The sequence below is a fragment of the Durio zibethinus genome, chromosome 17 (genome assembly GCF_047325235.1).
Source record: "Durio zibethinus cultivar Kanyao isolate XHJ-2024 chromosome 17, ASM4732523v1, whole genome shotgun sequence".
NCBI lineage: Eukaryota > Viridiplantae > Streptophyta > Magnoliopsida > Malvales > Malvaceae > Durio > Durio zibethinus.
In genome coordinates, this window is record NC_143178.1 from 2,822,388 (window position 1) to 2,850,246 (window position 27,859).

At 35.4% G+C, this 27,859-nt stretch overlaps 5 protein-coding genes across 11 annotated transcripts; 2 read left to right on the forward strand and 3 right to left on the reverse strand.

Annotated features, from left to right (window-relative positions):
• Window positions 1-280: 280 nt before the first annotated feature.
• LOC111277159 (protein transport protein SEC16A homolog) lies at window positions 281-7,895 on the forward strand. Of its 2 annotated transcripts, XM_022863399.2 has the most exons (15): window positions 281-368; window positions 490-649; window positions 738-2,395; window positions 2,642-2,962; window positions 3,248-3,367; window positions 3,452-3,574; window positions 3,690-3,845; window positions 4,299-4,424; window positions 4,539-4,673; window positions 5,088-5,215; window positions 5,297-5,405; window positions 5,483-5,806; window positions 5,912-6,061; window positions 6,195-6,493; window positions 6,880-7,895. In XM_022863399.2, the coding sequence occupies exons 3-15, from the start codon at window positions 803-805 to the stop codon at window positions 7,364-7,366; spliced, it is 4,071 nt and encodes a 1,356-aa protein (XP_022719134.2). In that variant the 5' UTR covers window positions 281-368; window positions 490-649; window positions 738-802; the 3' UTR covers window positions 7,367-7,895. The 2 variants fall into 2 exon arrangements, with proteins under 2 accessions (XP_022719134.2, XP_022719129.2); XM_022863394.2 differs by having other exon boundaries at window positions 490-2,395.
• A 303-nt stretch (window positions 7,896-8,198) lies between these two features.
• Window positions 8,199-14,021, reverse strand: LOC111277172 (asparagine--tRNA ligase, chloroplastic/mitochondrial-like). Of its 6 annotated transcripts, XM_089746073.1 has the most exons (16): window positions 13,524-14,021; window positions 13,382-13,450; window positions 13,057-13,167; window positions 12,554-12,658; window positions 12,175-12,312; window positions 11,691-11,771; window positions 11,243-11,320; window positions 11,089-11,157; window positions 10,882-10,956; window positions 10,659-10,742; window positions 10,401-10,487; window positions 10,012-10,107; window positions 9,842-9,916; window positions 9,479-9,605; window positions 9,267-9,328; window positions 8,199-8,512 (listed from the first exon to the last, which is right to left on the reverse strand). In XM_089746073.1, exons 1-15 carry the CDS (start codon window positions 14,004-14,006, stop codon window positions 9,306-9,308), a joined length of 1,701 nt encoding a protein of 566 aa, XP_089602199.1. In that variant the 5' UTR covers window positions 14,007-14,021; the 3' UTR covers window positions 8,199-8,512; window positions 9,267-9,305. The 6 variants fall into 6 exon arrangements, with proteins under 6 accessions (XP_089602199.1, XP_022719145.2, XP_089602198.1 ...); XM_022863410.2 differs by lacking the exon at window positions 9,267-9,328 and having other exon boundaries at window positions 13,524-14,020; XM_089746072.1 differs by lacking the exons at window positions 9,267-9,328; window positions 10,401-10,487.
• A 931-nt stretch (window positions 14,022-14,952) lies between these two features.
• LOC111277187 (peroxisome biogenesis protein 19-2-like) lies at window positions 14,953-18,300 on the forward strand. Its single transcript, XM_022863433.2, has 5 exons — window positions 14,953-15,254; window positions 15,369-15,417; window positions 15,657-15,942; window positions 17,184-17,500; window positions 18,065-18,300. Exons 1-5 carry the CDS (start codon window positions 15,215-15,217, stop codon window positions 18,108-18,110), a joined length of 738 nt encoding a protein of 245 aa, XP_022719168.2. The 5' UTR covers window positions 14,953-15,214; the 3' UTR covers window positions 18,111-18,300.
• Window positions 18,301-18,375: 75 nt separating this feature from the next.
• LOC111277181 (putative pectinesterase 68) lies at window positions 18,376-21,390 on the reverse strand. The gene is made up of 5 exons (XM_022863424.2): window positions 20,733-21,390; window positions 20,336-20,525; window positions 19,881-20,087; window positions 19,022-19,260; window positions 18,376-18,701 (listed from the first exon to the last, which is right to left on the reverse strand). The coding sequence occupies exons 1-5, from the start codon at window positions 21,026-21,028 to the stop codon at window positions 18,545-18,547; spliced, it is 1,089 nt and encodes a 362-aa protein (XP_022719159.2). The 5' UTR covers window positions 21,029-21,390; the 3' UTR covers window positions 18,376-18,544.
• A 1,436-nt stretch (window positions 21,391-22,826) lies between these two features.
• Window positions 22,827-26,770, reverse strand: LOC111286664 (putative glucuronosyltransferase PGSIP8). Its single transcript, XM_022876763.2, has 5 exons — window positions 26,226-26,770; window positions 24,124-24,382; window positions 23,839-24,040; window positions 23,586-23,733; window positions 22,827-23,496 (listed from the first exon to the last, which is right to left on the reverse strand). The coding sequence occupies exons 1-5, from the start codon at window positions 26,504-26,506 to the stop codon at window positions 22,956-22,958; spliced, it is 1,431 nt and encodes a 476-aa protein (XP_022732498.1). The 5' UTR covers window positions 26,507-26,770; the 3' UTR covers window positions 22,827-22,955.
• Between the last annotated feature and the right edge of the window lie 1,089 nt (window positions 26,771-27,859).

The window sequence follows — 27,859 nt, forward strand, 5'->3', positions numbered from 1 at the left end:
TAAGGAAAAAGGACAACACAAAAAGTAGATTCGATCATAATTTTTTTACTGTATAGACGGTAATTATTAGCAGTAATTAATTAACAAACTGATTGGTCAAAAAAATTAATTAACAAATTCGAGCGGAAGCAGTAAAAATAATGACTATCTTTCTTATATCTGGCGGTAAAATTAAAAAAGAAAAACACAAAAATCAGGAAAAATAGAAATAATAATAAATTAAACAAAAAAAAATATAACAAAAACAAATCTCTCGCTCTTTCTCTTTTCTCTCTCTCTTGTTGGGTGGCTGGTGCGAAATCGAACCCTCTCTCTTCGCTTTTCTTTCTCACTTCTAATTTTATCTCTGCAAATTTCCATCTGATTCTGTAAGTGTTTTCTGTTTCTATTGTCATTAGGTTTCTCTTATTCTTTTTAATTTAACAGTTTATGTTTTGCCTCGATTTGTGAATTTTTTTAACAATTTTTTACCGGAATTTTTGGTCTTAGGATTCCAGAGATCTCAAAAACCCTAGATCTTGCTCGTTTGGTTCCTGTATTTCATCTGATTCGGGCGTTTATCTGTTGGATCTCGATGTCTGCTTAACCGTTTCAGCTCGAATTCAGAAGATATTTCTTAATTAATTTATTTTTCGTGAAATTTTCCGGAGTAAATTACAGTAAAGCATTTTCTTTTAGTTATTAGATCGTTAGGTTTTTTTTTTTTCTCATTTGGTCGATGGCTTCGAATCCTCCAGTCCAGGTGGAGGATCAGACGGATGAAGATTTTTTCGACAAGTTAGTTGATGATGATGATGACAACATGGGCCCTACCGCCCGTAAATCCAGGGAGGGTAACGAATTCGACGACGCCAGCGCCTTCGCGAATTTAACTATCGGAGAAGGTTCCGGCAAGGCTGACAATTATGATGAAAAGGAAAAAGATGCTGTGGATGCTGGTGCAGCACCGGCCAATGCACACGCAGATGATGACGGTAATGATTCACCAAGGTTTGATAGTAGTGTGATGCAAACGAATAATCATGGGGAAGAAGGTGCGGGATCAGAAGTTGGATTCTATCCGAATTTAAGTGAGAATAGTGGATCTATGAATTCTGGGGTTAAGGAAGTAGGGTGGAATTCGTTTTATGCGGATTCTAGCGAGAATGGGGTGCATGGGTCCGGTTCATACTCCGATTTTTTCAATGATTTAGGGGAGAATTCCACAGGGGATTTCCATGTGGATGAAAATGCGAAAACAAGTGTATTAGATCAGAATTTGGTTAATAGTTACGGGCAGAATCATGATGGTGGCCAAGTTTATGGAGCTTCTACTGCTGATAATGGAAATGTGCAAGATCTGAATAGCATTCGGTACTGGGAGAATATGTATCCGGGATGGAAGTATGATGCAAATACAGGTCAGTGGTATCAGCTGAATGGTTACGAGGGGAACCTTCAAGGGAGTTATGAGAGTTCAGGTGTTGATGGCAGTGGAACCACCAATGTGAAAGCGGGGGTTTCTTATTTGCAGCAGTCAGTGCAGTCTGTTGCAGGTACTATGACAACTGAGAAGAGTGGTGCCACGGAGGGTGTGGCAAATTGGAATCAGGTTTCACAGGTGAATGATGGGTATCCAGAACATATGGTTTTTGACCCTCAATACCCTGGTTGGTATTATGACACAATTGCTCAAGAATGGAGGTCGTTGGAGAGCTACAATGCCTCTGTTCAGTCAACGGTTCCAGGTCATGATCAGCAAAATCAGAATGGATTTGCTTCTAGCGTTGGACATTCTCAAAGTAAAAGTTCAAGTGTGTATAGTGAATATGGACGAGGTGATAATTATGGGTCACAAGGCCTTGGAAGCCCTGGTGAACATGGTAATTGGGGAGACTCCTATGGTAATTATAACAGTTCAGGTTTGAATATGTGGCAACCTGGGACTGTTGCCAAAAGTGATGAAGTTTCAAGCTTTGCTGGAAACCAGCAATTTGATACATCTTTTGGTTCTAATATGCCTGTAAACAACCATGCAAGTCACTTCAACTCATCCTATAATTCTCTGCACGAAGTCCAGTCACTCAATAATGCTAATCAGGTTCATACTGAGGCCAATGGTGTTACTGGGTTAAGAAGCTTTGTTCCTGGTGAAAACTTCAACCACCAGTTTAATCAGACAAATTTGAAGCAAAATGAACAGATGCATTTCTCAAATGATTTCTATGGAGGCCAGAATTCTCTAAATGTTTCCCAGCAGCCGCTTCAGAGTAGCCAGCAGTTTCCTTATGCTTCCAACACTGGGAGATCATCTGCTGGGCGTCCTCCACATGCACTTGTTACTTTTGGATTTGGTGGAAAACTCATAGTAATGAAAGATAGTAGTCCTCTGCAAAACTCGTCATATGGTACCCAGGTTCGACTTTATATATTTGTTCATTTATAAAAAGATCTACTTTGTTTGGCAGAAGCTATTGAAAGTAAGAAATAGATTCTCTGTGGTTATGTCTGTTGTTTTAACTTCCAGCAAAGAAAATCTTTCTTGATTGAAGGTTGAGAGAAAGGGAAGCCTTTATTTAGTTTAGGTACTAAATATGAAATGCTTTTGCTCTAATGTTTGTTTTTCTAAATGCTAATGTTTTATGATTGTGTTTGTTTGAAGGATTCTGTAGGCACCTTTATCTCTGTTCTCAATTTATTGGAAGTTGTCAATGGAAATACAAACGTTTCTGGTGCTGCACTAGCAGCTTGTGATTATTTTCATACTCTCTGCCAGCAATCCTTCCCTGGTCCATTGGTTGGTGGAAATGTAGGTAGTAAAGAGTTGAACAAGTGGATTGATGACAGAATTGCCAGCTATGAATCACCTGACATGGACTACAGAAAAGGTGAAGTTTTGAGGCTGCTTCTCTCATTGCTTAAAATAGCTTGCCAGCATTATGGAAAACTTCGGTCTCCTTTTGGTGCTGACACTCTGTTGAAGGTAAATACTGTTATTATCATTTTAACTTTTTTTTTGTAGCAATGAGTTTTCACTTTCCTTAAATTTTTCATTTTTTAAACTCTAATTGTATCTTGTGAAGATGCTTGTCTTGGAATTTTTTCAGTTTGATTTTCTTAGGCTTTCTAGCACACAATTGAAGAAATAACTGATCTTCTGAGGTTTATTGAGATTTAACAGAGCAAAATGAGAATGTTGTTATTCTTCTTTGGTTTTTTTGGCTTGTTATATTGTATTTCATTCTTATTGGCATGTACATATTGATAGGAGACTGATAATCCAGAATCAGCAGTTGCTAAACTCTTTGCATCTGCAAAGAGGAACGACGCACCCTATGGTGCTCTTAGCCAGTGCTTGCAGCAATTGCCTTCTGAAGGACAAATTCGGGTTAGCCATCAATTATACTTTACAATTGTCACTAATACATGCTGTTTATCTTATTTTCTAAATTAATTTTAATGTATGTTTTAGGCAACCGTTTTTGAGGTGCAGAATCTTCTGGTGTCTGGTAGAAAGAAAGAGGCTCTACAGCGTGCGCAAGAAGGTCAGTTGTGGGGACCTGCACTTGTTCTTGCATCACAACTTGGTGATCAGGTTTGTTTTCTGTTTCATGGAATTGTCTGTTGCAGACTTATTCTGATTTTCATGTTCAAGGAAGATTTTAGCTGAAGCTGTGATCTCTCTCTTAACCTTTTTGTCTTCATTGCAGTTCTATGTTGATACTGTGAAGCAAATGGCACTTCATCAGCTGGTAGCGGGTTCTCCTTTACGGACATTATGCCTGCTAATTGCAGGGCAACCAGCAGAAGTTTTTTCCACGGGCACCAAAGTTAATAGCATGGGTATGTCTCAACAGTATGCACAGGTGAGACATTGGTGCATGAAATTCAATTCTAATGGTTATTTATCAGGAAGGAAAAGAGCCTATCGAAAAGGGTTACTTTATTAACACAACTAATATGGACTGATCATTTTTCTGGTGTATTTGAGGATTCTTTAGTAAGAGATTTAAGAAAAAAAATGCCAGCATGGTGAAGTGGTTACCAATGAGAAAAATTACATAGGTTAAAGGGATTGTATTTCATACACTTTTGATGCTTCTGTTACATGTATGTTTTTTTTTTTGGGAATGATCATGCAATATTTTTGACAAGAAGAATACCTTAGTTGTGGAGAACTCATGCTTCATTTAGCTACTGCCCCTATTATATGTCATTTTGTTTCTTCTCATTTGATGTCCATATGTTTGAATAATTTTAATAGGAATACTTTTGCCATAGGAAACTGAATTCCCTTGCTTGTCTTTTTTTGTGGGCAGTTAGGGGCTGATCGCATGCTTGATGATTGGGAAGAGAATTTGGCTGTAATAACTGCAAACAGAACCAAAGATGATGAGCTTGTAATTATTCATCTTGGAGATTGTCTTTGGAAAGAAAGAAGTGAGGTACATTGTTGTTTCCTCTAGCTTCATTTTTTTTCCATTTTGATAGTACGCTCTAGCTTATTTGCTTAATCTTGATGTTTATAACTAGGCTCTTACTTGAGAGTTTTAATTCAGATAACTGCAGCGCACATCTGTTATTTAGTTGCGGAAGCAAACTTTGAGTCATATTCAGATAGTGCTAGACTTTGTCTTATTGGAGCAGATCACTGGAAGTTTCCCCGAACCTATGCTAGTCCAGAGGCTATCCAGGTGCTCTACAAATTTATTTGACCCTTAATAATTGTGTCATTGTCTAATTTATAGAAGTCTGGAAAACTATTTATCATGTTTACCGGCGTTTAAGCACTTCTTTACTGTTTTAATTTACATTATGTAGTTGAGGGTTGCTTTTTCTCGGTTGGTAAATGAAAATTCATTCTCAGCATCTCTCTTTCTATAAGTACACACACACACACATGGACGCATACATACATATGTATTACCCTCATGAAATTTGTTATTTCAATGGTAAATGTGTCTCTTGTTTAACTGGTTGTATATAATACCCTAGTCTCGGCTGTCCATGGATGGTCAAGATTCTTATTTTGTCCTGAATGTGTAATTTTTAAGATATTGCCTGTCAATTATGCCTTTAACCTTTTCTTTTTTTTTTTTTTTTCTCAGAGGACTGAGTTATATGAATATTCGAAGGTATTGGGAAACTCTCAGTTTATCCTGCTACCATTTCAGCCATACAAGCTTATATATGCACACATGCTGGCTGAAGTCGGAAAGGTTTCAGATTCGTTGAAGTAAGCATATTTAAGTTGTTTGCATTTGATTTCTGAACGTGTTTTACCTTCAATTTTGTTAACTTGACAATGGTAGTTCAGGTACTGTCAAGCCGTATTAAAATCTCTGAAAACTGGTCGAGCGCCTGAGGTAGAAACTTGGAAACAATTAGTTTTTTCTCTTGAGGACAGGATAAGAATCCATCAACAGGTAACTATTTAGCTTCTCAATTTAGCTTCCAATCAATATTTTTCTCTGATCATATCGTGCTTGTTTTCATCTTGCAGGGGGGATATGCTGCAAATTTGGCTCCAGCAAAATTAGTTGGTAAATTGCTAAACTTTTTTGACAGCACGGCTCATCGTGTTGTGGGAGGTCTACCACCGCCTGCTCCTTCAGCATCAAATGGAAATTCTCAAGGTAATGATCCTTTCCACCAACAAACTGGGCCAAGAGTATCAGCTAGCCAGTCAACAATGGCCATGTCATCGTTGATGTCCTCTGCTTCAATGGAGCCTATAAGTGATTGGGCAAGCAGGGGGGCTGATGGCAAAGTGACGATGCATAATAGAAGTGTTTCAGAGCCAGACTTCGGCAGAACTCCAAGACAGGTTCACAATTATCTCCACTTGAAGAACCTATATTTGCTGCTAACTGCTTGTGTATCTTACCTTGAATGAAGTTAATGATGTCTTCCTGATATTTGATGGGGTCAGGTTGATTCATCAAAGGAAGCAGGAGCATCCACTGCTCAAGGCAAATCATCGGGCTCAGTTGGGGCGTCTCGCTTTGCTCGTTTTGGTTTTGGCTCACAGCTTTTACAGAAGACTGTGGGGTTAGTCTTAAGGCCTCGCCCAGATAAACAGGTAGTTCCTTTTTCTTAATGTTATTATTTTCATGTTGCTCTAGTTTTTCCTAGTTTTCTGTTGAAGAAGCATGGATAATCACTCTTGATACACAAATTGTTTGATTTAATTTAATTTCCATTGTTATCTGAAGGCTAAGCTGGGTGAAAAGAACAAATTCTACTATGATGAAAAACTTAAGAGATGGGTGGAGGAAGGTGCTGAACCTCCAGTTGAAGAAGCGGCCTTGCCACCACCTCCAACCACTGCAGCATTCCAGAATGGAATGTCTGACTACAACTTGAACTCTGCATTGAAGAGGGAGGGGTCTCCCCCTAATGGGAGCCCAACATTCAGAAATCCAACCCCAATAGAACATGCTTCTGGGATCCCGCCTATTCCTTCCAGCTCCAATCAATTCTCTGCTCGTGGACGAATGGGTGTTCGAGCAAGGTACTTCTGAAGTTTTACTTTTTTTGCAATTCCCACTGTTGCATTTAAATGATGCTATGGAGCAAACTTGGTGGAAAAAGGATAAGAAGGAAAGAATGTTGAAAGTGAGATAAGGTAGAAAATATTTAGACTTAGGTAATAACTAGCTTCCTACCAGGCAAAGGGTAACAACTAGCTAAGAAATAATGATTTAAATGACCATGAAAGCATCTGAGAATTCATAAGCATATAAAAATGCCCAGATCACTGTCATTGGTGAAATTAGCAAAAATTTTTTGGTTTGAATGTTTTATTTGTCTTTGTTGTGTTACTTCTGAAACCAAGAGAATAATATTTATATTTTTCGTTTGTTTTCCCTTTTTTATGGTATTATGAACTCTTGACAGGTATGTGGACACTTTCAACCAAGGTGGTGGTGGCCAAGCCAACTTATTTCAATCACCTGCTGTTCCCTCTGTTAAACCTGCAGTGGCTGCAAATGCAAAGTTCTTTATTCCCACACCTGCATCAACGAGTGAACAAACAATGGAGGCAATAGCAGAAAATGCACTAGAAGAAGATACAACTAGTAACAATCCTACAACATCCAATGCCAATGAGTCTTATCAATCTCCCACGCCTTCATCATCAATGACTATGCAAAGGTTCTCTAGCATGGATAATATTTCTCAGAAAGGCATTATGACAAATGCCAATGGTTTTTCACCTCACTCACGACGAACAGCCTCATGGAGTGGAAGCAACTTTGGTAATGCATTAAGTCCCCCTAATAAGGCTGAAATCAGACCTTTTGGGGAGGCATTCCCATCTTCGTTTATGCCTGGTCCAATGAATGGTAGTTTTGGGGATGAGCTACATGAGGTGGAACTTTGAGCCAAGAGTTAGTCAAGATGTAAATATCAAAGTTTTGTACCAGCAATCAAATTCCGTACTCATGATATTCCAGTTCCTGCATCTTTCAAGTATACGTCAAAATGGCAGCATGCACCATAACTGGTTTGGAAACAAAAATTATCTTCTTTTCCGCTTAACTTCTTGGACTCTTTACCCTTTCTTTAGTTGTATTTTGAAATTCAGTTGCTTATTTAGTTGTATTATCAGATTTCATCTGTATGTCACAGGGTTCAAGAAGCTTTTTAAAAAACAAGCTATAAAAAAAAAAAAAAAAAAAAGCCTGAGCAGGCACCGTTGTACAGTCATTTGTTCATTTGTTGAAGAACAGAAATATTGTCTTGAGGTGAAAGATTAGAAGAAAGATGCAAAGGGATCCTCGAGGGGAAAAAGATAGTGTACTGATTTGCAAAAATAAGATGTTTGCTCTTTTGTATTGCTAGCAATGCCTATATATGAACGAGTTGTTGGATTTTCCAGATGAAACTAAAATTTGAATTTTTACCTTCAATTGCTTTTGTGATTTAAGAAAACTTGTGGAAGTAGAGTATTACTAGTACTTTTGTTCCCACTTTCCCGAAGAGTTTCTGCTAACTAAAGAAGATACATTACGAGGAATGTGGGAAGCGGTTGGCCAAATAAGATACCTAACTCGAATTGCAAGTTTCACATTTATGTCGTGTCTGGATCTAAACTAAAAATATGGTGCAATACATTTATAACTCCATATAATCCAAGATAAAATAATAGTTTTAAACATGAGAATGCACTTATATATTAATTTTATTGTCAATTTATTTTACAACAAAATTAATTTCAGTTTTTAAATATAATAAACTTCAATATAACCTTTTTTTTTATTTACAAAAATATATGTCAAACGGAGATGGGAGCTCCAGACTTTAGTATAAAAACTGTAACGAGTAAGGAAAGGAAAGAACCTCAAAACTGCTGAAAGAGAAAAAAAAAAAAAAAAAGAAAAAAAAGAGAAAATTCTAAATTAGCTGCAACATTAAAATTCGGCTGAACCAGGAGTCCTTGGGAAAGGTATTGCATCTCTTATATTCTCAATTCCAGTGGCAAACTGCACTAGTCTTTCAAAGCCAAGTCCAAAGCCCGCATGAGGAACTGGCAAAGGATAAATCAATAGGTTATGATGCCATATCCTAAAAGAGGATTTATGATGGTAAATGGAATTTAATAGTCATTACACAAAAACCCTGAGAATAATTTTTGTTCCACAACTCCATTCGCACTTCACCTCTACAACATACAAATCAGTTCACCACCCCTCCATAATATAAGTCTAAGAGGTTGGAGTTGATATTGCCTTGCTATGCAACTGAATCTAGACAGAGTGAAAGAAATTCAAGTTGGGTAATGCCATGAAGAAATTACCAGGCTGGGCCCTCAAGCACTTTGTGGAGGGTGCATTCTAAAACTAGTTACCAATTTTTTTTTTCTTTGGAATGGTGAAGTTACTGCTGGGCTTGACCATTCAAGAAAATAATGATAGAGTTGAATCTATATCATCAGTTAATGTAATCCTTAGTGTGCATATAATACAGTACATTCGTACACCATCCTGCATGTCTGGATCTTGTTTGATAGTATTTAGGGGAACCTTCCCCTTCTCTATAATTGAATGGCCTGTGTTAGCACACATTCTAAGCAAATGTTGTTTCAACAAAAGAAAACGAAACCAACAGGTAACATTTAAGAAAAATTAAGCACCTTAGACTTCGAAAATTCCTGTTAATATAGTGTTGAGATTATGTGGATGCAGAGTGGTTGAAACCCTATATGTATTCTGTCCTAAACATGACCAAAAAATGACATTCTTGACCTGCCCCTACCACTTATAAAGGCCTTTAACCCATACCGTTAAGGGCACGTTGACTAGGTGATCCAAAACCACTTTTTAGTACCCCAAAGATAAGTGACCTGTATTAATTTCATGCACATAAAAAAAAAAAAACTTACAAGACTAAGAAGATAGAAATTACATAGAGAAAAGGATAGTAAATTGTGGAAATTGAACTATTCTCGGGGGCACAGCAGCTATTGTAACAGTTTATGAGAAGGATCTCTAACCTGAACCATAACGCTGCAGATCAAGATACCACCAGAAGCTATCCTTATCAAGCTTCAGCTCGTCTAAACGATTTTCCAGATAATCAAGCCTTTCTTCCCTTTGGCTTCCACCAATGAGCTCACCAACCTAACAAAATGTAAACGAGAAAAGTAACTGCAATGAACTCGCCAACTAAGGAAAAGAATATAACAATAACATTCTTATAGAAGAGCATCACATAAGTTTGTATAAAAAAAAAGGAGCATCACATACAGCATCTAAACTTATCCGTTGGAATATACAGTGACAAAAATATAGTAATATGGACTTATGATTCATAACAAATTTGTTGGCAACCATAAATGAAGAAACATAATAATTACCCGAGGTACCAACATATCCATCGCTGCTACAGTCTTCCCATCATCATTTTGCCGCATATAGAATGCCTTGATCTCCTGAGAATTTACATTAAAGAACTTCAGGCATTAAACACAGCGGTAACAAAAAAAATCCCAACATAGAGAAGAGTGATGAGAGACAAATTGCATGCCTTTGGATAGTCCCTGATTATAACAGGGCACCCATTAAATGCCTCTTCAGTTATGTAACGTTCATGCTCACTTTGCAAATCACATCCCCATTTCACCTGCAAAAGAAACCAAGGGTCAGAAATATTCAATAGACATAACTATTCATACAAGCTCATGACAATATTATGTATGAAAGGCATGGCTAACACTTACAAATGTAAGCATGGTTATATTCATGACCAGAAAATGGTTATCTTGGCCTCTAACCAGCAACAACAACAACAACAAATGAAGCCTCAAATCATAACTATGGGATTGACCTCTAACCAGCAATGAATTAACAAAAAAAAAAGAGTAATACAAGAAAATATATTTATTAAGGTTTGAACAAAAAATAAACATGCAATACCGGAAATTCAAATTTCTTATTTGCTTTTATAAGAAGTTCAATGGCATCAGTATAAGTCAACTGCACAAAGTCTTTCTCAGCCACATCCTGTTAATCAAATATAAGTAACCCACATATCAGTACAATAACATTACCAGTAATGGTGTTAAACTCAATAGAAGGGGTAGTCAAAATCTAGAAGATCATGTAATGTGTAATAACCCCACCCAGCTTAGTTCAGAAGAAAAGTTAAGGTTAAGATACACATAGAGCTCATACATTCAGTTGATTAATGATCCCTTTCTCGATCCAAGTGTTGAAAAATTCCATGTCTTCCTTGCAATTATCAAGCACGTGTCTCACCTTTCATGGAAAACAGTATATGTTACAGCAAATTCACTCCGAAAGGTACCACAAAAGAATTTCAATGTGTGCCTATGAGCTTCTGACTGTATAGAAAACAGAGAGACGAATTCAAAAATAAATGTGAAAAGTAACATACTACATACTGGAGATATGCAGTTGCACAAGCCATGTCATCATTCAGATCAGCAAAAGCAAGTTCTGGTTCAATCATCTAAATAAAGAGAAAAATAAGTTCTCTGAGACGATGTTTAGTAAGGCAAGGGTCAAATGCACAAGAAAAGGACAAGGATGTGAAGTTGAATAGAAAGTTACAAATTTACAAGTCTAAACTAAGAATGCTTACCCAAAATTCAGCCAAGTGCCTAGATGTGTTCGAGTTTTCAGCTCGAAATGTGGGTCCAAATGTATACACCTGACAAAGTATTAGTACAGTGTTATTTCTCAATTGGTTACCTCCCCATTTTGAATTAATATGAGAACAAGCAGAAGAAGTATACATCCGAAAGAGCGGTAGCATATGTTTCAGCATTAAGTTGGCCTGAAACTGTCAAGAACGCTGGTTTGCCAAAAAAATCCTGACACATGAAAACAGGACAATAGAATTACATTAGTGGCATTCAAAACACTAGTGATTTTTTAGAGTTGCAAACAGCATCCAATGTAATTTCAGACATAAAGACAGATAGACAATGACAAAATCGCAGCACAAGAAAAGTTTACTAGTACATTTCCAGAGAAATGTCTTATGAACCAATTCAGTAATTGCACAGATGACAGATGGAGCCAAGTAAGTTATAAAACCACATACAGTTGGCTGTCTCTCTGCATTTGAAGAGCCTTGAAATGCAAAAGTAAGCATTTTCAATTATTAAAGGTTAAAAATTTTGAATAGGGATTAGATATAGTTAGTAGTATTGGAAACAAAGTGAAGTAAATCTATGTCACCTGTGACCAATCAATTAATCCATCCTTTGTATTTGGAATGGCACTCAGAGGAGAATCAGCGGCTTCTTTGGAGCTTGGAATCTATCAATTAAGAAAAACTTTATGAATCATAATGATATATGAAAAGCCATAACATGATTGTACCATAATTGATAATGAGTTCTTACTGAAACCTTAACATGCACTGTGAGATTACATATTTAACTCAACGAACCTGTATAGTCTAAACCATTCCAAGGAGATAGGAATCAACAATACAATAAGAAAGCCAGAAAATAACCGAAAATATAATAAGAACATATTCCCTTCAAGCCTAGATGTTCCAAATATATACATAGACAATAAGAGCTTAACTCTACACATGCAAAGTTGTTTAAAGTAATACGGAATCATGGACTACATTTAAACTACTATAACCTAAAAAGAAAAACAAAATCGCTATTAGGAAAAAAGAAAATAAAGTCTTTATAGCTACGGTTCATACCAAAGTAGTAACGCAGAACTGTTCACCAGCTCCTTCACAATCTGATGCTGTAATGATAGGACTTGAGATCCACACAAAACCGTTTTCTTGGAAAAACTTATGCGTTGCATAAGACAAAGCATTCCTCACTCGTGCAACCTATAAGGAAGTTGTAAAATTAAAAGAGAACACTCAAAATAGATAAACAAACAAGCAACTAAAATTACCATAGCCTCATTTGAAAGGCAATCATTTAACCAAAAAAAAAAAAAAAAAGAAAACCAGAAACACAGTAAACAAACCATTTCACACCAAATGCCTACCACATATTATGGCAACAGTATAAATAAATTAATATAACAGTAACTAGAGATGATTGTGACAAGCAGCAGAACCCTACCGCACCAAACGTGTTTGTTCTAGGACGAAGATGAGCTTTAGTTCTCAAAAATTCTCGGCTGACCCTTTTCTTTTGAATGGGATAGGAAGGATCACTTTTTCCAACCTGCCAAAAAAAATGCATGCAATTAGTACAAAGATGCTACTAGAAGTTTAAATTTCATGTTTAATTTGGTAGAGAAGTTTCAAATAATGACCCAAGAGAGGAACATGCAGTAACATTAATGTAATACACACACTCATTGTCATTTCTCAAAGGAGAGGAATCACGAAATACAATGTATAATGCAGCATGATGGGTGAAATTTATTAACTTAACAACTGTTTTTTCTCTCCTAAATTTAAGTCCAAAAAAACTAAAAAATTTTCTGATTCCTTACAGCAACTTCAACAGCTTGCAGATGCAGAACGCTTGAGTCAATTCTCAAGGAAAAATGGATGGATAAACTCCTACATATCACAATAATAAACTTTCAACAACACAAAAGGGGGAGTTTAACATACCACAACAACCTTTTCAACCTTCAATTCCACTTTCTGCTTTGATCCTTGGCTAGCCACCAAAGTCCCTTGCACCCGTATAGATGCACCAGTAGAAATCAAGCCAGATTCCACCTACAAGCTTGAACACGTAAATAATTGGCTACTATATCAACAAAGACATATCCCAAATAAAAATTTGAGATTTTAACTTTGCACAGTAAATCGAATGGGATTGGATACTTATAAAAAAGTGCTAAGAAACTGAAACAAATTAAAAAAGAAAGAACTTTTTAATTCAATTTCATGGATAAGAAAGGATAAGCATAATTATTCGATTTGGCAGTACTTGATCGTAGCCTTCAGCGTCCGAATTCATCACGCATTGCATGTTTGAAAGGCATGAACCATCATTTACCTATAAAATATAAAATCATCAATTTTAATTAATTGAAAACAAAAGGAAATGAAAAAAAAAATTTAATTGTTACCTCAAGGAATGTAACGCTGCTTTGAACCCGAAGAGTCCGTACCCAACCCATAACCACCATAGTTTGGCCGACCCGATCCAAACCTTCGTCGGGTCCTCCTTTGATGTGGGCGATTTTGAGCTTCTTCCTAAACTCGCCCACTGTATTCCTCATTTCGCCGACTTTCTTTTCTTGGAATTCCGTTTTTGTCCTTTCTCCGGACTGTAGCGCTGCGGAAATAACGGAGAGGAAGCATCGTTTCCGAGGAATGGATGAGTGGAAGGGGAACGGCCGGCGAGGAATTGGCGGGAAAAGGCTAGGAGATGTTAGGTTTTTGGAATAGAAGGAAAGGATACAGAGAGTAGAGTAGGGCTTGAACCGGAGAGGAGCGGCCGGTGCTAAAGCCGCTGCAGCAGCAGCAGCAGCCGCCGCCATTTTTGCTACCCCTTCTTTGGCTTGGAATGTGCTGTTTATTTGCTGCTGTGGCTTTAACGTAATCTTCATCTTGACCGTTTATTTATTTATTTTTCTTAATTAAAACCCGTAATGTAATAAGTACATATTATTAAATTAAAAAATAAATATTGGCCAAAAAGTTAAAAATATAAATTTGAGCTTTCAAAAACTTATATATTTCTTTTGTCCTATTTCTTTTCGCTATTTTTTTTTGGTATCTCATAATTATATTTTTTTTTATATTTAAAATTTTTATTTTTTATGTTTTTAAATTATTTTTCATAATTTTTTTTAATTTTTAACATTAAAAAACATAAAATTTTAATTTTATTAAATAATTAATTTTAATATTAAATATATTAAAATAAAAAAATTTAACTCCATAAAAATTAATAATTTTCAAATATTTTGAAAAGAAACGAGTATATTTCTTTTAAAAATAAAACAAATCATTAACTTAAAATTAATTGATTTGAATTAACGTAAAATCTCATAAATTATTCATACACATCCAAATTTTTTTACTTGAAAAGCTTATTTAATGCAAAACATGATTTCACTTGTTTTATGTATCGACGAGTGATATATTTTTTAATTTAAGATTTTTTAATGTTCGATAATTATTTTAAATTTTGATTAGTTTAAAATCAAATTAGATTAGATCTAAAATAAATAAATTATTTTATATTTATTTTTTTATTCATAAAATTTAAAATTAAAATTTTACTTAAAAAATCTGAGCTCTTTCGACGTATTTGTTTTCTATTAAGCTCCTCACATAAAACAATTTGAATATGCGTGTATAATTTATATAGAATTTTATATTAATTTAAATCAATCAATTTTAAATTAATATCATTTTCTAAAAAGAATTATATAATTTTTGAGAAAACAAATAATTTTGAAGATATCATTATTTATTATCATCCTTCCAAGTTCGGAAATAAAGAATGGAAGTAGATATTTTGAGATAGACTTTAGAATTTACTAGTGTTTGTCTTTTTATCATTTTCATAGTACAAAACTTAAGAAAGACAAACTCCAGAATGTCAGGTCAACGGTTTCCAGCAATCTGTACCGTTGGTTCTTGATCCTACCCAAAACCCATGTCGGTTGCACTTTGCACCGCCTGATTGCTCTTCCCTTCTTATTCGCCTCAATCCAGATTCTCTCAAAACAAAACAAAACCAAAAATCGTTACTTTAACGTTAACTATATATAGAAAAGCAGAGGATTAGAAGTTTCTGATAGAAAAAATGGCAGACCACTCTGATGATTTAGACCAACTTCTTGATAGTATGTTTCTCTGTCTAAAATCTTTGTCTTATTTTTTTCTTAATCTTCTGTTTCTTAAACCTCTGAAATTTATTGGACAAAAAAAAAAACTCTGAAATTTGAACCTTTTTTCAGGTGCTTTGGATGATTTCCAGAATCTCAACCTTACCCTTCCTCCTCAAAGGTACCCTCTTTCTCTCTACATGTACTTTTATATGTATACATGGACAAATTTCATCTTTTTTTTAAAAAATTTCTCTTTATATGTAGCTAAAAATTCCTTCCTTTTTCTGACCTTTTTTTTTTTTTTGTCAAAAGCTAGATATTCGATTAGATAGCTTGGATAGGAATTCTGGTGCTTTGCCTAGGTTGAGTTTTTCTTACAATTTCTCCCGAGTATTTAGCTTTATATTTGCTTACTAGGGGAGGAGAAGGAGATGGTGAAGGAAAGAAGCAAGAATCTGGTTCTTTACCAAGTGGGGTTCAAGGGTTAGGAATGGGATTACCTGACTTGACGAGCAAGAAAAAGGGAAAGCAAAAGGTTTCAAGGGAGTCCCATGTCACAGAGGCTCTTGATAAACTGAGAGAACAGACCAGAGAGACTGTAAAAGGATTGGAATCAATGTCGAAACCTGTAGGAGATGATTTTGGTAAGGATGCCATGATTGAGGATTGGGTCAAGCAGTTTGAGGAGCTTGCTGGGTCTCAGGTATATTTGCTTAAATGTTTTCTTGTTCCTTTTAAGGCTTTGTTTATCTCTCTTATACTTGTTTGTTCTGGTAGTTTTTATATTGTGGAATGTCAGGTAGATATTGTATGCTTCAGTTTGTTTTTTGGCTGTAGTTGTAGTTTTGACTCGTTAGCTTTAAATTTTACCAGTGAAGCAGGTGCTTGTTGATCCTTAAGTTGGAATTTGCACATTATTACATATTTGGAGGAGATTGTATTCCAGTATTTGTGAACCAAACTTGTAACATTTTATCCAATTAATTGTTTTGGAATTAATTTAGTTAGATTTACTGGCTTGAACATTGAATTATCAACTGTTTTTCAGTTGTGAGATGATAATCAAGATAGTTTGTTTATCGTTTTCCCTTCTTTCTTTCTTCTTTTTTTTTTTTGGGGGGGGGGGGGGGGGGAATGTGGCTTGGTATCTCTCAGGAACACTTAGAATTCACATGACAAGATCAGTAGTAAGATTGCTTTTGCCAGCTTTATTTAATCTTGTCTGCTTTGTTCTGTGCATTTGAGATGTGCATTCTATGGCTTTCGTCGTTGTCCTCTATATCTGCTCCAAGTGAACCAGTGAAGTACCTCAAATTTATAAAACTTTGAAATAAACCTCCCCCAACCCCATCTGAAGCCAACTCTTACTGCATAGAAACTTTACCTGAAACAAAGTGCTGCATGTGTTGATACATATTGCATGAGATTCAGTTTAAGGGCTTTGGGGGTATAAACATTTGTTGCTTTGTTGAAAGGGAGGATGCATTTGCAAAAGCCCTAAGAAAAAGGTTGGTTTTAAGGAGGAAATCATTGTGTTTTGGTATGCATCACTCCAATGATGAAGTAAAATTTGACATGGCTGGAAGCCTGGCATGTTGTATACGCTCAAAATAGATAGCTTTGATTGGTTATCACTTATCATGTACTATTTGAGTTGCATCTGAAACTTGCAAATTTGTTTGAGTTATATAGCCTATTGAGGCATCAAGGTAGTAGCATTATAAGTTACTGATTGTTGTATGCTTTCTTGCATGGTCATGCATATGTCTCAAACATACATACATACATATAAACAATCTACGGCATACCTTTATTCATAAACATATCTTATCATCTAATATGTTAGTCATAGTCCCAGCCATGTTTTACTTTATTTAGGTTTTAGGTTTCATTAGTAGCATATGGTAGGGAATAAGTACTTAATTATTTCTTTGTTTTGATAAGGACATGGAATCCATCGTGGAGATTATGATGCAACAACTTTTGTCTAAGGAGATTCTTCATGAACCCATGAAGGAAATTGGAGAAAGATACCCACAGTGGTTACAAGAGCATAGAACCAGTTTGAGCAAAGAAGAATATGAACGATACTCCCACCAATATGAACTGATAAAGGAGCTTAACGGAGTTTATGAAAATGATCCTAATAACTTCACCAGGATTGTTGACCTCATGCAAAAAATGCAAGAATGTGGTCAGCCACCAAATGATCTTGTGCAAGAGATTGCTCCTGAATTTGATTTATCTAATCTTGGCCAGCTGTAAGTGCTTTTTCTGTTGCAGCAATCTAAACCAACCATTCAGTTGCAATATTCTGGTTTTCGTCCAACCTACTAATCTGCATGTCCTTTATTTATGAAAATTAATTTTGGTGAAAGGCCATTTGGCAAGACAAAATGACCTAGGAAAGTGTTTTCCAAAGGATCACCATACTGTAACTCAAATCGGAATCAATTGTTTGGTTCAATAATTGTTGGGAATTGCTGATCAGCTGAATATTGGGATGATGATGATGGTGCTGTGGACCTCAGGTCTGATGTTACTGGGGTAGAACGGGCTGCCTTAGGTTTTAGGTTGGCTCTCCTAGCCAAAAAGTGGTCAATCCTTGATTTTACTTCCTCAAAGCGACAGCTGATACTTGAGGATTTTCACTGCTCCAAATTAGCTTGACTGAGATATTACTCACGGTGGCAATGTCATAGATGTACTTATTTAAAGATCGTAGTTTCCTTTTCTAATGTTGGATGAATTTTTTCTGTTATTGGTTTTGTTATACAGAGCATTTTCCTGGTGTTCTTAGCTAACAAACACTTTTACTCTTGCAGATCCCCAGAAATGCTCGAATCACAGCAAAACTGTTGTATAATGTGAGGCGATATCCTGTTGCAGACTATGTTTCCTTCTATTTAATGGATATTCTTTTAACCTTTCGGGGAAATAAAGTAACTTGCCTTTTAACTTCCAAGTTATTCAATCCTTGAAGAAATTACATGCTCAATGTTTTGAACCTAGTTTCTTGTTAAGCTTATGCATGATTATGGGAAAAGAGGTTTATGAGTTATATGACCAAGGTTCAGGGTGCAATTTGCTTGGCGATTCTTTGAAATTTTTTCTGCTAACTATACTGAACACTTCATAAAACCATTTTATTTTCAGATATGAACCAATATGCAAAAGCATGTGTTAAATCTTAAAGAATCAATTGAATGAAAGAACATTGTGTTATTACGATATGAAAAAGATGATTGCTTATTGAAAATTGAATTTTGCCGAAGGAATTGGAATGTAGAGTATGTTGTCTTTGGCTAAGCGTCCCATGGTTCAATCCAGTGTCTCCCATTGACAAAACTTTTGACTAGAAACGGATGGGCGGCGTCGAAATCTAGTTCCCTGGCCCATGACACTCCACGAACAGCAGCAGCTCCAGGACCCCAGCATTTATACACCCCAAAAAACACAGTCCTGCAAAGGGATCAAACAGAAAAAGGCATTGGCCAATATGACTACAATCATTTCTACTGTTATGTGTGCCTTTATGTTTGCTTGACTGTTGAATGTAATAGGATCATCCACTCATGATTATTGACTAACGAGTATCAAATCCTGAACTTGCCCCTTTTGTTTGGGTCCTACTAACAGAAAAATGAGAAAAAAAGACAGCTTTCTGTTGATTCTGAAACTGTTGATGATTGTCTAACTTTGACTATTAATGCGAGTTCCACAAATGATTTGATCAAATTGAGTCTGCATTTTAAAATAGGAGGGGAATCAGGGGAACATACTTATTTTTGTTGCTAACATGGTCCCAGTCGTCCCAGCCACCATGAGCAACCAGGTCATCAAAGTAAGTGTATGCATAGACAATCCTCGAGTATTGACCCATGGCTCGGCCCACATAAAGTGGACCAGTACCTGTCACCTTGCACCTCACGAAAGCAAAGCCCGTCTTCTCATCAGGTGAGTTTCTGTCGTGGGCGGCAATGGATCCGAATCTAGTGGCAATTGAATGCAGTTCACAATCCTGAACAAGCAACCAAACCTTACATGAGTGAACATAAAATACTGTACTAAAATACTCACTGACAAAAAAATTTATAAAAGAAAAAGAAAGGAGAGGAGAGAGAGAGGGTTCTCAAACAGATTATGCTGCTGTTTGCTCTTTGATTCGATGAAGATGGCTTAAGAGGTCAATTTGCGATATGTCATAAGCCATGAGGTTTCAAACAACCAAATGAGAAAAAGGACAAAATCTCAAACCCCACTATTTTAATTCAGGCTCTCAAGTATTTTAACCCGATTTGCTAGCTTTTTAGTGCTTAGTCTTGCTACGGTTGTTTACTTGGTATTTCTCAGCCCTGTTTTATCATACCGCTACTTTCTGACAGACAAAAGCGTTTGTTGATAGAGAAAGCTCTCTTCCTTTTTTAGCTTCATGGACACGAGAGTCAGACTTGATATAGAATAATGCAACGTCCTTTTCATTTTCCTTTATCAACTTGAACATGTTGCATATTGTTCATTGGAATCATCTCCATTGCAAATCTCAATCAGAAGTCACGAGATCAAACCCTTTATCTTTGTTTTTGTAGATGATATATAGATGTCTAAAAACAAAATGAAACAAAACAAAAATGTTCTTACCTTGTACATTGACCGGCCGTTTCCAAAGATGAAGTCAATTGAGCCCTCAATGTAACATTCCTTGAAGTAATGACGACCAGCATCATCACAAAGAGTGTCTTGTGCACCATAGAATCCACAGCCAGAGAAATAAGCCTTGTCGCCCGATATGCGAAACGCCACTGCTTGCCATCCATGCATTCCTGGCATTGGTGCCGGTGCTGTATTCTGCAGAATCAATCACAAAAATGATGGTTCTCAAAAAACAAAAGAAAATCCAATACATACAATTTACATACAGCATTAATAATAGAAATATAGGGCACATTTAATGTTTTTAGAGCCACTGCTAGGGAGTTCTCTGCTACTTGCACTTTGTCCTTGGCTTTCAGCTTATTGATTTGCTGGGGAAATTTTAAGAGAAATTATTTGAAGTAGTAGTATATATTCTTAGCTCTACGGTGCTTTATATTTACCTTGAAGCTGATATTTCTAGCGGAGAAATAATTAGCATATACAGTGACAGAAGCAGTTTGATAAGTACGCAACTGTTGGCCGTTGGCCCCTCGATCACACGCTCGATCATGCCACTCTATGAACGTCACGTCTCTCCCTGCGCCCTGAAACGTGATGTATGGCTTTGTCGCTGGCACCACCACCTTCTCTCTGCAACGCCACCACGCTATATCAAGTCTCATTCAGAAAAAAAAAAAATAATGATAATTATGCTTAGACTCCTAAGCATGTTTTGACATTGTTGTTTAGCATTTTCTAAGAATGTTTTTTCTTCATGTTTGAGAATATAATGATGCTTTAAAGACTCCTTATAAGAAGGCTAAAGATAACGCAGAGCAATAAATAACGAAGTATTACATGTAATATCCAGTGCTTATTTGAATCAGAACGTTCTTTCTATTATTCTCTGGGACTGCATCAACAGCATCTTGGACTGAACGGAAATGACCTGACCCGTTAACGTCCACTGTAATCCACAGGTAACCGATGGGTCCGACCCACTTATGGTGGTGCCCTGTTGAGTTAGTTGTAGAAGCAGTTGCATTGACGACCAAGCTTGTTGCTACTGATAATGGCGGCGCAGGACAGAAGAAAGAAGCAAAAACGAATAAAAAACAGAAGTAAAAGAATAAGAAGAAACTGAAAGACTCCATTAAAATAGCATTAATAGTAAAAGAATAGAAACGATGAAAGAGAGAAATACAAATGTAAAGAATGTTTTAATGTGGGATTTTTTTTGAGATTAATGATTTGCATTCAGGATCTTATATATATAATGCAAGGAAGAGAAAGAGAGACATGGTTATCATATGAACTAATTGAGTTGAAGAATCTCTATTTATTTATGAATTCAATCCTTTGTTTAGAGAATGAAATTTGGGTGTTTGCAACGGTCATTTTTTTGTTCCTTGGAAAGGAGGTGGATTACATTTGAAGCTAGCTTTGTTACGGTCCTAGGCTAGCTTTTATGGTAGCTCTTGGCTGCATTATACGCAAGTCTCAATATGGGGGCCGTATGTTTTGTTTTGGCTTTGCATTATATCTACTAATTTGGATTCCTACCAACGAATATAAATCTTAGCATAGATTTGGATTTATTCGAACGGACGATAAAATTAATTTTAATAAATAAAAAATAAGTATAATATTTATTATTATAATGATAAAATTAAAATTAATTATGTAAATATATGTTTAAATAAAAATATAATAATGATGATGAAATTAAATATAACAATTGATTTTTTAAAAAAAATCAATTATCATAATTTAAAATATTATTATTTTTCAATTTTACACTAAAATTGTGAGCTGCCTTAAACATGGCAAAAGAGCATCCAAGACTACATATGAAGGAAAAAAACAAAGCGCCACAAAGCATAATTTTGTCCAATCCAACATTCTTTGTGAAGTATTAGGCTTAATCTTTTATCCAGAAAACGGTCACCTTTTATCCAGCGTCCGGTGGTGTTGGCGTGCATGAAGAATGATGGTCCAGGCATGGCTCATGTTATTTATTTTTTTATTTAACAATTTTGGCCTAAAAATAATTTTTGTTTTTGAACTGGTTCCTAATGGTGTCCACTTGTTTTTCTTTTTGAACGTTGGGACTGCAAAATATTTCCACGATTAAGGCTCGAGACAAAAATGCCCAGACTCCGGTAAGGCCATGTTTGTTTTCTTTCCTTCATTTGGTGACGAAATCTTACAAATAAAAAATTGCCACAAAAGTCATTGATTATGATGATGGTGATGATTGGCTTGATTATAGGTTTGGGACCCACTTAAAAAAATGCTAACGTTCTGATCAGGGTTGTGATTCCAAGACATTGTAGGTCCGGACATGTTTGCCCTCAAATCATGGCCATGCAGATTGGCTTTGTGGATAACGTGGGATAATCCAGTGTTTTTTCACGTTGCTTTAATATTTGGTCTCACATTGATCTTGCTCGTCCATATACAAAACACCTCGTATTAGATGATGAACATGGGTGTGCTATATGGGCTTTGATTGGTCAAACGGATTTCTTTTCCGGATCAAATGGGCTTCAGCGGGTTAAACTCAGTTAAAAATGTTCAAACGAGTTGTTTTAATTTAATTGATTTATTATTTAAATACATTGAATAAAAATGAATAAAATAATTTTTTTAATAAAAAAGAACTAAACACGAATATTTTTAAAAATAAATGAATAAATTATAAATATACATTTATTCGTTCGTATTCAATGTTTACGATCTTTTTCGTAATTGCTAGATTTTTCTTTTGGACGAAAACTGGAGCTTTGGTTGGAGAAATCCAGTTGAAAAGAACATGTCTATTGTCCGGTAACAATTTAGGCAAAGATACGAATTAAACGACAAAAACTTGTATTGACAAAAAAAAAAAAAACAAGAATCTAGCTCTCCTTCAATATTGCACACCCTATAATCACAAAATTCTATTATCCGTTTAATTGTAGAACGTTGAATGAACTTTCCAATCACCTCCTTCTGTCTTCACCAAAGTCTACCAATTCTGTCAAATATCGTTCTTTTTCCAGGAAAAAAAAGAATCTTGCATTTTATCATGGGTAAAACTCAATACAACTTGTTAGAGCCGGAAGGTGGTGAAGATTCACCTAATTTTGGGAAAAATTGTTCTCTTTCAAGTGAGACCTGAAGCCGTGTCATGACCTTAACCAATGACCCCCAAGCAATAGGAGCGCAACAAAATGCATAGCCAAAAACGGCTAAAGCTCTTATAACTCCATTGGGGTACCAAGGACATGCCATGACCAAAAGAGACCCAAAAATCCCAATCAAAGGAACGAAAACTGGAATAACTGGCAGCAAAAATAAGTGAACTGCTACAGAGGAAAGAGCAATTGAACCAAGAAAATACAACGTCCAACCTACTAATGGATGAATTGTACGAGGAATAATGGCGAAGGGAACTATATAGGCTGCAAGAATTGACCAGATTGCTATAAACTTTAGGCCGGTTTGCATCAAAGATATGTTTTTGTCTGAGTGCCTGTAACATAGTTTGGTGACGCTGGGGCGTGCTAGACGTGTCATCACGATGATTCCAAGAGAAATAATCGATTGGATTATCACAACGGGCATCTCAGCTGCATACCTGTATAAGAAATTGAAACTCACAGTAATTATACAAAGTGGCTAGATTTTTTCTCTGTCAGTGTTGTATTATTCTTTGTTTTATCTTACCCTAGAGTTAGACGACGAGTTTCATGCCATTGAATGCCTAGGGGCAGTACAGGCCAAGACCACCAATACCATGGCTTCAACCATAGTGCACCAGGGAAAGTGATCACACTGTTAGGTCCACAAGGAACTCTCCAGCAAAGTCTAAGATCTAGAGACCAGCAGAAAAATCAAAGATAGTCTGAAGTTAGATTTGTAGCTCAAATTAATCAATGAATGGAATCATCATAGATGAGATCCTCACTATTTTACTCACAGTAATAAGAGGCATCCATTTGATAGCCCATAGGAAGTCTGTATTGCCCATCAAGTACGGTGCCATTTTGGGGTGGATAGAACATTGGCTGGTCGAGCAAGTCAGGGAAATAGCCACCGATAAATCCCTGGTCAGCACCGTCAGGGTTTTCTTTACCAGTTTCCAGTTGATGAATCATGTCTTTGAATACCTCTAATGATGGCTGCAGATAAAATTTTTTTAGGAACAAGTTGTATAACAACTAGTGAATCGTTGAAATGAATCATATGTAGAAGAAAACTTTACCTGCAACACAAAGAGGCCAGTATGAAAGATACAGGGGTTGATAAAGACTGCACAAAACTGCCCACATTGGAACAATTCATCAGTTTTCCTGAGGAAGAGATTGTCTGCATCAAGCATGACCACTCTGTCATAGTCCACCAAACCCCAGGCATAAAGTTTGTTCAGTGTTAACTTGAATCTCTTATCAAAATTTTGTTGACCCTTGTAAGGGTTATTAATGTTCTCCACCCTCACCACCTTCGCTCCGTCTTCATGTTCCCTATGCCACAAAAACAGAACCGGTCACTTTTTTTCTTCGTTATAATAAGGAACATTGTTTTCACCAAGACACGCATCACAGATATCGCCGGTATCCTCGGATACACACTGCAAAGCAAACTGATTGATTGTGAAAGAGTCAAAAAGAAAGGAATGATACTTTCACCAGAAAGACCAAATGATCACTCACCGTATGAAGCCAATGGATTTTTTTTTTTTGTTTGACCAACTAGCTTGGTAATTAAGCAGCTATTTTTTTTCAGTATAAACAGTGATAATCTAATTTATTATTTCTGTGACATAAATCCAGCAGCTATTCCTTTTAGCAGCAGGCCGTGGACGGTGTGGCATAGTCTTCCAAATCATTTTGACAGGATCAAAGAAAAGGAAACCACATAATGTAACAATAATCGTCATTTTCAATTGTCCGCCAAACAAGCTACTCCCACATGCTTTTAGTTGACTAATATAATATCTAAGACCATTTCTTGTGCTGCTTGAAAGTGAGTGTGGGAAATGATGATTAATTAATTCAGTTGGATCCCACCCGAAATATATTTAGGACGAGAAGTTACCACCCTCCCATTAAAATATAATGGACGGTGTCTTATGTGGGGGAACTCTGTTCTGATCAGTTTCTCTCTCTTTTTGTTGCATTTATCCATTTAGGAGTGATTCAAAACACAGATAAAGTGAAATGCCATAACATGTCTTAAGTTTTGCCCCTAGCCCCAAGTCCCAAGTCCTAATTCTTACTCTACTATCTTTGAATCTCGAAGGGTTACCTTCTCTTTCCCATAGTGTTTCTATGATTCTATCACTAACTAATCAAAGGATGCAAAAAATTAAACTTGACTTGATCAATAAATAGAAAGAAATCACATAAAAATTAAAGGTGAATTTAGATGTAATTACATTTTTATTGAGATTCAAAAATTTAATAATGAAATCTAAACGAATAATCAATGAGATACAGTTAATTAATCACAACGTAAAATTTTAACTTAAACTTTTAGGTTTAATATAAAAAAATTTTCAATCATAATTATAATAATTTTTATCATTATTTTTAATTTTATCAAAATTAATTTTACCCGCTAAACTATTAGTACCATCCGCTTCCATTCATAGAAGCCTAAAACTCACAAAATCTTATTGCTACCACGCTAGGTAGCACGATTCTACCTAATGTGGTTGAAATTTTAATATTCTTAACTCAAATGTTAATATGCAGTGCACGGTAGCCAAATAACACGATGAAATATGACTATTTAATCGGCCAAAGTAAACCATATGACGTTGCTACCAGGAAACATCTTAGATACCTATTGGGGTTAGTTTCGGCAAGCAAAACACCTTCTTATCCGATCAATACACTTCATTTTGCTGACGAATGGTCTCTTAGAAACAAATTAGAAAGGGAAAAGACAGAAATGCATCCCTGTTTTTAAAACTTTCGCTTTTTTAAGTTTAGACGTTACGTGAAAAATAAGTCGAAAAATATAAAAGCAAATAAATATAAGAAAATTATATTTTATTTCTTCCATCATTTGAACCGAACCGACCCACCATTTTTTCGTAAGACAAAAAAAAGCAAACTGTCCTATCACATTTTGGACAGAGTTTTTGGATTGAAACCTATACATAAAGAATCAGAGAGACCCATTTTCATGACATTTTTCTAACCAATAAGCCAAAGACACAACCGCTGTTTTTTTTTTTTTTTTCCTTTGTCTTAACTGATTTAATGAATAAAGAAATCACCTTTACAATTGTTTGGAAAAAAGAAAAGAAAGATTGAAGGAAGGAGAAAAGAAAAGCATTTTAATGTTACGTAGACTTACAGGGCACGAACCCAACGGAGGGGAACGTCGAGGGAGGCAATGACGATGAGATCAGCGTCCACTTGAAGCCTAACAAGCGATCTCATCAAGACACGTATCGCCACGTAGAACTCGTAGTCTCTTGGCGTCCCCATGTACATCATCGTTGCATAAGCGTTCCGGTGCTCCTTCTTCTTCAACTTCACCCCATGAAACGCCGTTGTTTGCACCACCACCAGCAACACTAACAAGACTCTAAAAAATTTAACAACCCCTTTTCGCTTCTCCCCGCTCCAACCCATTAATTCGTTTCTCTTTCCCTTATCTCTGAGGTTTTAGGGAAGAAATAAATTTTAAAAAAAAAAACCCAAAAAGAAAACAGCCAAGAACTGCCTTTAGAAGTGGAAAATAATCAGCATTTAATACAGGGAACTTAAGCAAAATTATTATTATTTTTCTATTGAATGGCAACTCTTTAAGCTTTCCAAAGCATATAAACTGTGGATAAATAGGGAGAATAAAGCACGGAAGCAGAGGAGGTGTTTAAAAGAATGTTAATTTACTGCAAGTGGGCATCTAGGAAATTTTCGTTTTCAATTTGATCCTTTTTTTTTAAATATTCAATTTTTAGGTCGAACTGAGGAGTAAGTCCACCTCAACGTTTCTGCCGCCACTAGATGAGAAACCACTAGATGAGAAAGTCATGATTTTCTCAGTTGTACAACTAGTACAACTTGATACATACGGTTAAACGTCTAATAAAAAAATCAATTAATCTCAAATAAAAAAATATAATTTGAATATAAAAAATAATGATTTAACAAACATGAAATTACGTTATTTAACAAATCCTATCACGAATACATCGAAGATTTATTATGTAATAAATTCAAAAAATTATAAAACTTATTAAGTTAGAAAAGTTTTTACATAAATATAAAAATAATTATTATATTTATAATTAATTAATTTTAATTTTAATATTTAATATGATATCAAAGCAAATATCCCTTTAATTTATAATTAATTCTTAGAAATATTAAAATAGGTTTATATGTAGGAATTAGGTCGACTTTCTGTTTTTATTCAATATCTTACTTTCAAATTTATAGATACTCAGGTAGGTTTACTGTAATCTTTTAATTAAATATACGGAGAGTTTCTTTCAAATTTTATATTTAAAAAATAACTAAATAATCACGAATGATAAAAATAAAAAATACATATCATATTATGTGACGAAATTAATAAAAGCAATAATAATTTTAATTTATTTTAATTTAATTTAATTTTTTAAATAATATATAAAATTATAAATTTTTACAATTCAATATAAATTTATATTGAATTTTTATATATTCAATATGATTCTAAGACTTATCTTTATTTGCTACCCGTTCTTAAAATAGAGAATCTAATCGAGCTTCATGTTTCTTGTCACATTTGGTTGATTCCTAGCTATTCCTCTCAAACTCAAATTGTATCCAATCATGGAAGAAGATGACAATGGCAGTATAAACTATAAATTAAAATTTTGGATCATTTTTACAAGCATCATGTACAAGAAGTCTATCTCCAAGACCTAGAAAGCCAATCGAACTATAAGTCAAAGGTATTTTTTTAATAATTATTATTATCATTATGAACAAGTGATT

Excerpts from the sequence above, each read along its gene's own strand:
- LOC111277159 (XM_022863394.2), top strand. The coding sequence starts at position 719 with ATGGCTTCGAATCCTCCAGTCCAGGTGGAGGATCAGACGGATGAAGAT. Across the intron at positions 2,963-3,247 it reads GTGCTGACACTCTGTTGAAG|GAGACTGATAATCCAGAATC; the intron begins GTAAATACTGTT and ends ACATATTGATAG. Across the intron at positions 5,216-5,296 it reads AAGGTTTCAGATTCGTTGAA|GTACTGTCAAGCCGTATTAA; the intron begins GTAAGCATATTT and ends ATGGTAGTTCAG.
- LOC111277172 (XM_022863410.2), bottom strand. The coding sequence starts at position 14,006 with ATGAAGATTACGTTAAAGCCACAGCAGCAAATAAACAGCACATTCCAA. Across the intron at positions 12,659-13,056 it reads AGGTTGAAAAGGTTGTTGTG|GTTGGAAAAAGTGATCCTTC; the intron begins GTATGTTAAACT and ends TTTTTTTGGCAG. Across the intron at positions 11,772-12,174 it reads AGTTCTGCGTTACTACTTTG|ATTCCAAGCTCCAAAGAAGC; the intron begins GTATGAACCGTA and ends CTTAATTGATAG.
- LOC111277187 (XM_022863433.2), top strand. The coding sequence starts at position 15,215 with ATGGCAGACCACTCTGATGATTTAGACCAACTTCTTGATA. Across the intron at positions 15,418-15,656 it reads CTTACCCTTCCTCCTCAAAG|GGGAGGAGAAGGAGATGGTG; the intron begins GTACCCTCTTTC and ends TTTGCTTACTAG. Across the intron at positions 17,501-18,064 it reads TTATCTAATCTTGGCCAGCT|ATCCCCAGAAATGCTCGAAT; the intron begins GTAAGTGCTTTT and ends TTACTCTTGCAG.
- LOC111277181 (XM_022863424.2), bottom strand. The coding sequence starts at position 21,028 with ATGGAGTCTTTCAGTTTCTTCTTATTCTTTTACTTCTGTTTTTTATTC. Across the intron at positions 20,526-20,732 it reads ATAAGCACTGGATATTACAT|AGAGAAGGTGGTGGTGCCAG; the intron begins GTAATACTTCGT and ends GTGGCGTTGCAG. Across the intron at positions 19,261-19,880 it reads ACGGCCGGTCAATGTACAAG|GATTGTGAACTGCATTCAAT; the intron begins GTAAGAACATTT and ends TTGCTTGTTCAG.
- LOC111286664 (XM_022876763.2), bottom strand. The coding sequence starts at position 26,506 with ATGGGTTGGAGCGGGGAGAAGCGAAAAGGGGTTGTTAAATTTTTTAGA. Across the intron at positions 24,383-26,225 it reads CTCCGTTGGGTTCGTGCCCT|GGAACATGAAGACGGAGCGA; the intron begins GTAAGTCTACGT and ends TTTGTGGCATAG. Across the intron at positions 23,734-23,838 it reads AATGGATGCCTCTTATTACT|ATCTTAGACTTTGCTGGAGA; the intron begins GTGAGTAAAATA and ends GCTGGTCTCTAG.